General features: G+C 40.2%; 1 protein-coding gene across 1 annotated transcript; it reads left to right on the top strand.

The window, feature by feature from the left end:
- The first annotated feature begins 1,250 nt into the window (after positions 1-1,250).
- On the top strand, positions 1,251-3,819 carry irx4b (iroquois homeobox 4b). The gene is made up of 6 exons (XM_034093854.1): positions 1,251-1,295; positions 1,628-1,816; positions 2,071-2,177; positions 2,692-2,848; positions 3,039-3,192; positions 3,275-3,819. Exons 1-6 carry the CDS (start codon positions 1,251-1,253, stop codon positions 3,817-3,819), a joined length of 1,197 nt encoding a protein of 398 aa, XP_033949745.1.
- The last annotated feature ends 7,994 nt before the right edge of the window (positions 3,820-11,813 follow it).

Raw genomic sequence — 11,813 nt, 5'->3', positions numbered from 1 at the left:
AAGCTATTTGATAAATATTGTTTTTTTAACAATAAATCCCATCGAAAGCTAACCTCATCTCACTCATCATTTGTATCCAGTCCCTAACTTCTATCCTCTCTATTTTGTGATTCTACCCCTAAAATTCTTTATTTCTGACACTTTTGCACAAAATATCCAATTATTTTTAACACCACAAACTACTCTAACGTTTCCCCTATCCCTTGTGCACTTTACCTTCATCCACCCTTACCTATACAAAATAAATGTGGACCTAAAGGTGGATTGAGAAGAAATGTTTCCACTTCCGAGACTTTGATATTAAAAACATGACAAGCCATTCAGTTGGTAAAGGTGCTTACTCAAGGGAACGCATGAGTGTTTATTCTTTGATTAATTTGCTTGAAGGAGACCTGAAATTCCCCCACTCATGAATATGTGGATGACAAGGAGATTTCACTGTGGTGACAAGTTATCTAAACTACAGGGCAAAACGATTATGCTAATATCAGGATGTAGTCATCAATCATCTTGTGTCAATGTGGTGTCAAGGCATCACTTCCCGATCCCCCCTCTGGCCATAGCACTGTGTGTAGGAGTGTGTTTATGGGACATGCAGATGTGTGTTTGTTTGGAAAATAAAATTGATCACATTCTCATTACGCCTGGGGATTATTGGTGGGGTTGCTTTTGCATTTGCGTGGAGCTGTTCTCCTGGATAACAGTTGAAAAAAAATGGGAGGGGATTAATTAGGTGAGTTTCTTCAGCTTGATATGAACACCGGGCTACACACACACACACACACACACACACACACACACACACACACACACACACACACACACACACACACACACACACACACACACACACACACACACACACACACACACACACACACACACACACACACCGAGAGTCCGGGCTGACGTCAGATCAACGCGCCTTAAAACCAAAGAGCGCATAACAGGAAGATGCATGGTTTGATCACACACTCTCGTTTTGGATTGTAAGATAGCACGGATACAGTAGAAGCTGCAGTGGACGAGCTGAAAGGGAAGCCAGGAACTTTTATCGTTTTTTTCTCTCGGTGCGTACAATGAAAGTGGTGCGTAAATGTCTGCGCGGTAGATGATATCCACATTTTTTTTTAGAAGTTTACTTGAAAACTAAATGGTGAGCTAGCGTCAGAGAAAAAGTCTCCTTTTGGCACGGATGCAGTTGGATATTGCCCCAGGTCCGCGCTCCTGCTATTGATCTTATTTCAGCCATGGCTTACTCTCAGCTGGGATACTCCTACTCCACCACACCTCAGGTAGTCAATATGTTGTTACATGTTTCCTTAAAGTTTTTAACAGACGACATTTTACATTATTATTAGTAATTATCGATTGATTTATTTGACATTTTAGACAAACTGAATGAGAAGATCTAAGGCGTATAGCCTCTTAAAACAAGGAAAGACCAAATAAAACACCAGTTGAAGAACTATATTTGTACTGTAGATGTTTGTTTTTGCAGTTAACTACTACTAAATATACTTTTTATTTTACTGGTTTTCGAGAATGTGAACTTTCCTTTCTGTAACTTTCTCAATTGTAATGTTATCGGACAAATAAGGTTAATTTTGCATTTATCTTGCCAAAGTTTCTGATGACCCCCGGCTCTCTGGCCGGTTGTCTGGAGTCGGGAACTCCTCCGCCTCACACGGTGCTGCGCTCCCCGGCCCACCAGCTCACCTCTGGCCCCGGCATTGGAGTCTACAGCGGAACTTATCCAAAGAGCCATGGTTACTATAACACCTGCTCCAGCGACGCCACCGCCCTCTACTCCAGAGTGAGTCCACTTAACGTTAATTGATACCATCATTTTCACTTTGGACAATGCGTAATTGCGCACAATAGTTCTGGCACAGGCGAGAGTGAAAACGAGTTGTATAAAGTGACCCTGTATTTTTTGAAGGCTGTATGTTATCAAGTAAAAAGGTGAATTCAGGATAAGTCATCCTTAAGTATCAGAGGGGATTTCTGTGAACAATATAACATCTGAATACATGTATATTTATATTAGTCATTTGATAATATTTTCAGGCACCACTAGATCCCAAAGATGGAGCTGCATCTGTGGGGACATCTCATACTCCTGGCTACTATCCCTATGAATATGCACTTGGACAATATCCATATGACAGATATGGGTAAGTGAAAGTCTTTAAAACCTTAAACTAAATGGTAATCTCTTCAATAAGAACTAATCACTCTCTAAAAAAAAAAATGTCAACTGACTGCAGCGATGTTTGTAGAGACCTCCTATTTGCTTTTTTCTCTTGGCATCATTATATACATACTGGAAAAGTACTGGTACAAGGATGTATACCTTTTTTAGGGAATTTATAGTATTGTCTCTCTACCAAGACATCTTTAATATTATATTATTTAATTTAATTTAATTCATTTTATATATTTATTTGATAAGGTTCATGAATACAAATACATTAATCTCAGAATAGAGAAGAGTTGATTTATGCCAGATTTGAGATAATGGTTAATTTCCATCTGCAATCCTTAGGAAGACATAACAATCAACAAACACTAAAAACATTGCATAAAAGTCAATCGTTACCCATAAATTATAAGGCCTTTCCTAGTAAAAGCACTTATTGTTGATACGACACAGCTAAATAATATTACAATTGTTATCATTTCTCTCAGGTATTCCAGCTCTGACGGTGCTTCCCGTCGTAAAAACGCCACGCGAGAGACCACCAGCACCCTGAAGGCCTGGCTGCAGGAGCACCAGAAGAACCCCTACCCCACAAAGGGAGAGAAGATAATGCTCGCCATCATCACCCGGATGACCCTCACACAGGTAGCTTTCTGTTACATAAGAAAGTCACTCTGAAGTTTAGTTGCCTGAAAAATGTTGTCTTGTTTTTCAAGGTATTTAGCGTAATTTGCCCTTTCCTTTCCTTGTTTTTTTCTTTACACTACAGTATGTTTAACATCCTGTTTGTATTATTTTCTGTTCCTCTCTGACCTGCCATCTCTCCCTCCTTTAGGTGTCAACGTGGTTTGCTAATGCACGCAGGAGGCTGAAGAAGGAGAACAAGGTTACGTGGTCACCGCGGCCTTGTAAAAGCTCTGAAGACCGAGGCTGTGATGAAGACAGCGATGAAGCGGAGAAGCCACTTAAAAGTGACAACGACCTTCCTGGTAAGCAAGACCTACTCAAATCAGTCGGTCAATAGATTAGCATGTGCAGACTTCCTGTGATCTGTATGATTCATTATTGCAGATCAACAGTGTGCAGACCTGCAGAGCGACCTTGAGGACTTCGACCTCCTGGAGTCAGATGGTTCTGATTGTGAACCGAAGCCACAGTTTCTACGTGAGGACAGTGACGCAAACCCAAACACAGAACTCTCAAACGGGCATCTCGCACACAACTCAGACAACACACGGCACGGAAAAGACAGATTGTCCCCAGACTGTCCCCAGACTGTCCAACAGCAAAACAATACCTTCTATGCTAATCCAGACCCTCGAAGTACAGAGAGCAAGCCCAAAATCTGGTCCATCGCTCACACTGCTGCGTCATTGGACGGCAGCTTGCAGCCAGAATACCCCCCCTGCATGCTGTCGTCGACCGGGTCCTTGTCTCCTGGGTATCCATCAAACATGGCGCTCACCAAGGCAGAGAGGGAACAGGAGTCGCCAGTCGCCTCGCTCAGAGAATGGGTGGACGGAGTTTTCCACGGTCCTCCTTTCCAGCAGCCCAAACCAGCTGATGTGTGGAAAGGCTTAAATGATGCCATGATAGACAGCCGGACAGTCCTTTGAACTTGTGAAGACTACGTCATCATTGTAGTCCAACCAACACATCATTGACGGAATATTTCAAAGACTGATGGACTTTAAAAAAACAATATATTCTGTCTATATTTTGTTGTCGTGACTTGAACCAATTCACCATTCGCACATTTCTACCCCTCAGTTACTGTTGTTACGTCTGTCAAATTTCCATTTTCAAACAGCAAATTACCTTTAAAGTTTAACACATTTTTAAATCAATGGGTCCAGACAGAAGTAGAAGAAAAGCCGCTCTCTCACAACCAGCAAACAACCATCGCATATCTGAAATGCCATATAACAGACTTCCTCTAATGGCTAGCTTGCTAATTAACATAATGTTCAGACTGTTTCAATGTGTCTTAAATATGCATGGCCACATACAGTACCTGCTGTAATACTAAGAGAAAGAGATTTTAAAACTGTATGTACTCAGCAAAAAGTCAGCATATATTCACCAGTTGATGATCTAGGAAACATTTATCCATATGATAAAACATTATCTCAGGTATTGTTGACTCTTGGGTTTAAACTTCCCCAAATCTGGTCATGAGATGCTAACATTAGCCACACATTTAATTGCATATAATGCTGACTTCCACACAATGCAATACAGTGGATATTCTAGTTGTTTAAAGCAACATTGTGACCAGCTAGAGGCATAAAGCAACATTGTGACCAGCTAGAGGCATAAAGCAACATTGTGACCAGCTAGAGGCATAAAGCAACATTGCAAACCCACCAATAATTATGGTTAATGCTAATTTATGATAAGTTCCTTGGCTTTGCGAGTCACTGTTCACTTTTAATTAGCCCTTAGCTAACTGGACACTCTAATGATTGCAGTGCAAAGCATACAAACAGATTAATCTAGCGTATTTCTTAAATTTATGCTTGTGTTTTTGTGTTTCCAAAGTAAAAAAAAAAGACACCACTCTCCAAACTCTTAGCAGTATTTCTATTTCTCCAGTTCTATATGCATGTGGAAACAAGTTTGACAGAATTATGCACAGTTACATTTGGTCTGATTGGCCAATGGTTATGTGGGGTAGGGGTTTAGCGAATGGTAAATTACCAATCCTATTTTGACATTTTGAAAGGCCCCAACCCTCTCCCAACTTGCTAACTCTTTTGGTCCCCATCTTTGGTTAAATGTCTTTGAGCAAACTGTGTCACCACACACATTCCTGCAGCAAGGTTGTACGGATCACACACACATGAAAAACATACAATATTGTACACTTGCACTATAGCCTGCACAAGCACTGAGTCACAAAAATAAAAGGTGTATTCCGTAGCATGGCAAAGATCTCTGAGTGTGCGCTTACATTAGCTGTCCACTGTGCAGGAACCATCAGTGGTATCAGTTGGGTTGATGTGAATCCTGTTTGGGAATAGTGAAATATACCTACACAGCTGTGGGTAAATGTGTGTGTGAGTGTGTGTGTGCATGTGTGTGTGTTTTGAGTGAGGGAAAAGGGGGGAAGTGGGTGGTATTCAGCCGTGACTAATGGAAACACACAGAGGAGGGTGCTGCTAAATTGTTAAATCGATGCCACTTCCACCTCGGCTCCAGATATAGCTGCAATCAGCGATGCGTCCCTTTTCATTAGGCGGGTTTTGACTTTGTCAACCTGGGACTGCAAGAAAATCCACCACGCACAAAATGCTTCATAAAACCTCTTAAGTAATTTTGAGTAAGTGTCACATCTTTATCCACTTCAGTGAGCTTTTCATACAACCCGTAATAAAAAACAGCATTGAAACAAACAGAGAAATAAGACTGGCATCATTAGGCCTAAATAATTTATAAAAAATAAATCCCCATCAACTTCAATTATTAAAGAAAACTTCACAAAATTAGCACTTTAACCAACACTTTCTGAAACAAAGCACAACAGGAAACAGTGAGAAGTGGTTGTTGTTTTTTCACCCCCCATCTTTTCCTGCTGTTTTCGATTTAGGAACAGTGATAAAGTATTTATCAGAACAGAGGAGGGATCTTCCTGGGCTTTGTATGGAATTAACCATTTCAGATTAAATAATTCAGGAAGAATTCAACCGAGAATTTCATTCTGTTTCTGCCTCATAAATAAGTCAGATTTAAGATGATAAATAATGACATCTGACTTCTTATTTCGGTAAAGTTTTCTTTCTTCCTCTCGCTGTCCGACAGGATCTCATCGTGGCTTACTGCAGATATATTTGTCATGTTTTGGCTCAATTTCATTCCCTTTTCTATATAAGTTAAATGTACTTATATTGATACCATTTTGTTTTCTTTTAACAAAAAGCTTGAGGGTGGATTTCGCATCAAAGGAGGAGGTTGTGGTGTCATGAAGGATGTGGAATGGCACTCAGATAAGAGGTTGACCTGGTGCTGAGTGGGGTTAACAGATATAAGGTTAGATGTGTTCTCACCTCTGGCTGTTTCAGACATGACTTGTCTCTTGGGCAAGGAGCATATGGAAAACTGCAAAAGTGCAGTATACTGTAAATCCACTGCAATCCACTGAGAAGCACACCTAACCTCTGGCTTTTAAAATAAGAATTAGTAACATGAAAAACCCTCAAATCTATATGGGTTTGATGTGCAATCCTGTAAGTATTTAACTTTAAGTTCCCATTTTATCAATAATCTACCACATCTTTTTCAATAGATTTCCATGTTGAAGTCAGATCGAGTTTAAAGAGAAATACAAAATGTTCAATAACAGTTTTGAGGCACGTTTGGGAAGCTAAAAAACATTTAAATATCATGACGCATTTTCCGATTTCCAGATTTTTGAAAAAATGTAAGTCTGACATTCATTCTCATTTTAGTTCTTTTTTAACGTTAACAACTAACTTGCTTTCAAGCTCCGACCTACAGTATATGTTCCAAAGATGTGTAAAAAAGACGGCATGAACGTCAAAATTAGGGAATTTCTTTAAACAAGTATAGAATTATGATGCAAAACACTGAAAAACTTAGACAAAGACCGATTTTTGGCTGGCAATTAACATGTTTCCTGGTGAGATGAACCCTCAATTCTCTCTTTTTACCTCCACATTCTTCCTCCACTGACAGCTGACACTTTATTGCCTCTTTATTCCTCATTCTTACCATCACCCATCTTCTTCCTCTTTCCTTCACCCCACATCTCATTCCCTCTCCTCCATACCCTCCCACCCCCTTTGCCTCTCCCTTTCTCCTTCCCTCACCTCTGTCTGCTCTCCACACACAAGCAAGACACTCAGCAGCCACTCTGACACGAAGGCCTGCTCTCTGGTCCATATAATGTGATTAAGCCTCAGTGTGTTGCTTTACAGGTCGGAGGGTGTAAGAGCCACTGTTTACTTGTCTGGCTCACACCACCAGGCATTGTGTGGCCTAAGGGAGAATTGACACAGGGTATAGGGGTGGTAGGCAAAGGGCACTCAAAAAAAGTTTTCTTTCAATGAATTGTTCAAACAACTCATCCTATACCCTGTGGCCCTTTTTCGTGACTGAAAAGTCTTAAGGAATGTCTGCACAGGAAGTATTGACAACTTCAAATTACTCCTCTATGCACCCTCCGTCTGACACCTATTTCCTTTCAACACTGTCTGAGCCTCCCTGGCACGCTCACACACACACACACACACACACACACACACACACACACACACACACACACACACACACACACACACACACACACACTCTGGCTATACATATACACATAGTTCTAAGTCTCTTGCGTCTTGTCACACACACTTTGGTTTCCCGGGGCTATCAAAGTGCTGAGTGCAAACTCTCTCCTCCAAAAACTGTCACATGTCGCCAGAGGTGTCTCGCTCCCCGCGGTAACCCTCTGAGCTCCTGGCACAAGTACAAGTCATTATTTCCATGGTAAAGGTCAGAAGCTGTGTCACCTGACTCTGAAGTGGAGCTGAGTGGAGACGCCCCGAGACAACGACCAAAGGTCAGTTTCCTGTTGGCTTCTCATACAGTAAGTATAGATGTGAGGAGGACAGAGCTGATCCCAGATCTAAGTGCGAGCCCCTTTTGGTCACTGTGGCTTCTAAATGAGGAGGATCAGATAATTGGCTGCAGGGAGCTCCATAATGAGCCTGAGGGTCTGTAATGTGACACATCTTCAAGGAGACATATTTTAATAGGGCAATTACGGCGTCAAGGAGGATGTTTTGTGTAGAGTGAGTGATTGTTGTGGAGGGGCGCTGTGTTAAGAAATTCGATGGCATTTAACTCCATTATCTATCGTGGGGCTCACCAGTAAGGAGACTTTAAATATCATTACAGTCTTATCTTTGAAAGGACTGAACAAACAGTGCAGGTCATATTAGGGTTAAAGGAACAGTTCACCCCAAATCACAAATGTATTTTTCTTCTCTTGTAGTTTTATTTCTCTATCTAAAATGTATTTTGTTGGAAATGTGGTCTGAGAGATGTTTGCCTTCTCTCCGATATACTCAAACATCACTCAGCGTGTGGAGCTGAAATTGCAATACATGTTTTCAAAGAGCAATGCCTATTTCCAGAAATCACAACTTGTTTAATCAAGATAATCAACAAACTTGGTGTGAGCAGTTTCATGTAGGAACTATTTTCTTTATACAGAACGACACCCGACAGTTGGATCCACCCGCAGAAGGAAGCCTGCATTTCCTCAGCTAGCTAAAGCTCATTTGAGGGAAAAGCCTGTACATTTTACATATTGAGCTTTCAAGTAAACAAGCATCTTGTCCATGAGTAGATGCACATGTCCTGCATGGGCTATGATACGATTGCTGTGTGTAGAAAGAAAATAGTGACAATAAACTGGTCACCACGAGTATAGGGTTATGATTTCTGAGAAAAGAGACATTGATGGTGAGTTCTTCGAATATTTATTTGGCACTTTGAATACTGTAAGACAAATGCCATTTAGTACTACTATGGTCTATTTAGGGTGAACTGTCCCTTTAAGAGTTGTATTTGCAATTATATCTCATTATGCTGAAAGAAAGTGTGTAACTGGATGTAGACCACTGCGGTGATTTGACAGTTTAAGGTTGAACCCATGAATGAGTCTGTGTGCAAATTGTTTGAATCAAATTTGATAATCTGGAGTTACTTGACGATGTAAAAGAATATTTTATTATGCCGGCTGATGCATTTAAGAGCAGTGAATAATTAAACAGGGCGGTTAAATCCAGCACAAAAACACTGCACTGTTTAATTCAGCACAATTCATATGCTCAGTTTCATCTGAAGATTTTGCCCCGGGCAATGCCTCCAACTCAACCAACCACCACCTCTGAACCACTCAGACCTACCAACCGCAAGACCGACCAGTCAGCTCTCTGACATGGACCCGGCTCGCCTGCCTCATTTTAACAATGCACCTCTTTCCCCTTCAATCATCCAAAGTGGTCTGACTATAGATGAGGTTAACTACAGCATAAGCCTCACTTCCAGGAGTCACCAGGGCCAATTATGTCAGCCTGACTACTCTTCCCAACCTGCGCTCCATGGTGTGGAAAATGCAGTTCCACTGGCTGCATCACTGGGGACAGAACAGGCCAGTGCTGTCTGGAGCCGGAGCCTAGCGAAGGCCAATTTGGCATGCAGAGGTCTATGGAGAATAGGCCCGATGAAATATATATATGATCTTCTTCAAACATGTATTGTTCCGCGCTGCTGTGTCTTATCAGGCTGGCTCCCTCCTGATGTCCTCCAGGCTTGGCAGAGCAAGACTCTACATCGCAGATTGTGTGGGACCGATGCACAAGGAATGCTAAAGTTCTCTCAGTGCATCTTACAGTAAACAGTAGAGAAGAGCCATATTTCTTGCCTGCTTATTGGTTAAGTTCAAAGCAATGCTTTTGTTTAAAGGTGCAGTGCTACTTTCATCCAATATTATTTTATTTCAGAGCAATTAATAGTTAGAAAGAAACCTTTTTAAAACAAAAAACGTTGGTTTGTGCTTGAGAAAACTATTAATTGTATTTCTGTACAAAGCAGCCTTTCACTGTCTTTCTAGTACCAGACCAATCTCATCTGCAGGACACTGCTGACCTCTGCCTGTCAAATGTGGAACTTCGTCTGGCAATTTAACCCTTCTCTTGCGTCATACTATTTTCGGTCAAAATTGACCGGTGTGTTTTGCACAGTGATATCTCTGGAACAACTGATCCAATTTTGATGGTTGACATATAATTTGAACAGTCAGAGCAAGTAGAATCAAGGAGTGACAGACAGAATGACACCAGGGGTGAATTTCATGTTATAATTTTGCAGTAAGTTCAAAGATAGTGCATACTGTACATTACTGTATATTATAGAAATGCTTGCCATGTAGGCTGTGTTTACTGGAGATGGAAATGCTTTAGTTTTAGTTGTAGCTGAGATTCTTCCCGTTCCAATGATGTATGGGATGTATCAACCCAGTCTCATAAAAAAACGTGTAATAACTACGTTGGTCCACAACGTATGACGTAGTATTTCTACAAAAACGCCTCTGAAATCATAAGATCCCTACGTTTTCTTTCACCATTCATTCCAATGGCTGGCGTCTATGTCACGTGATCTTCACATTTCTCCCTGCAGAAAAAAAAAAACATGGCCGAACTTCGTTTTATTCTCAGTGTAAAATGCCTATTTTAAAGTTAGTCTGGCCATTAAAATGCGTTTTGATGTCATTTGATGCGAGAAATATGAGTTGTTATTTCAGATTATGTGTGCAGTTGATGCACATGATCTTTAGTTTGCTAGTTATTACGAAGATTACTTCAGGAAATTGTGTCGATACGTTTTCATTGTTACCAAGGTGGTTGCTAGGTATGCTGCTAGCGATATTATTTCTGTTATGTTGTGTAACAGTTTAATGGTGTAATCTTTATTGCTACCCCCTTCCCCGTCAATGTATAGTGTTGGTTCACAGCGCAAACGTATTAGTTTAACAAAATCCGCATCTAAAATTGTGGCATAGATAGCCTACGTTATTTTCCCCTATGCAATTCCAGTCTCACATCTCACATCACATCGTCATAAACAAATACCGGAAACAGACCGAAAACACTTTATTCCGAGTGTGCTTGCTTTTCTCTTTGGAGGTCATCACATAACGGCATTGTAATACACGGTTCGGCTGCATTACATATTACATATCTGCCGTAGTTCTGTATTTATAGAGCCCTGATGAGAAGACTTCTAGACAAACATGAGGAACTGCCGCCAACACTGAAAACGTGACGTGGATCATAAATATATCAGCCATTAAACAACATCTTACATTTCTTTTCACACAATACGTCTCCTTGCAGTATCAACACTAATTCGGCTGACTTTTATATTTGATCCAATTGGTAGATAGGCTGTATTTACACCATAAAGGTGCACAGCTGATATAAAGGGACACCTAGTGGTTAAAGCATGTTATTGAATTTCATTATTTTTATTATTAGATATTAATAGGATCCCTATAAAGTATATTCATTACTCGTTATTCTCTACTAATAGTTAATTAAAGACTGTATATAATGACTATTTTGCACATCCCTTTCAAGATTTCAAGATGTTCTAAGGTTTATTGACATCATATACACAAACGGTGTAGTTATGCAATGAATGAAAAACTTTGTGTATACCTCCAGCAATGTTAACTATGTTGAAGCACTTATTTTAACTGATATTATACATGTATTATACTCTTATATAAGATGTATGTAGATAGTATAAGAAATGTGCAGAATACGACAGTTTAATGGTGGAGGTCACACATATTGATAGATGTCTTGTAATGCAGCTGTTGAGGAACCTGCGACCAAAGCGTTTCATCTTGTCAGGTATTGAACAATCAATAAATAAAGAACACATCATTATTAAATATAAAACACAGAATTTGCGTGATTATACTAAATGATTTACAAATAAACACAACTGAATATTTACAACTGTTACACATGCTGATGTAACGCAAATGTTTCCAACTTGGGATCAATAAAGTATATCTTATCTT

The sequence above is a fragment of the Pseudochaenichthys georgianus genome, chromosome 11 (genome assembly GCF_902827115.2).
Source record: "Pseudochaenichthys georgianus chromosome 11, fPseGeo1.2, whole genome shotgun sequence".
NCBI lineage: Eukaryota > Metazoa > Chordata > Actinopteri > Perciformes > Channichthyidae > Pseudochaenichthys > Pseudochaenichthys georgianus.
This window is presented reverse-complemented; position numbering and strand designations above follow the sequence as displayed.

Bases quoted from the DNA above. Each gene is read 5' to 3' on its own strand.
- irx4b (XM_034093854.1), top strand. From the start codon at position 1,251: ATGGCTTACTCTCAGCTGGGATACTCCTACTCCACCACACCTCAG. The intron at 2,178-2,691 runs GTAAGTGAAAGT...CATTTCTCTCAG, and splicing joins TATCCATATGACAGATATGG to GTATTCCAGCTCTGACGGTG. The intron at 3,193-3,274 runs GTAAGCAAGACC...TCATTATTGCAG, and splicing joins AAGTGACAACGACCTTCCTG to ATCAACAGTGTGCAGACCTG.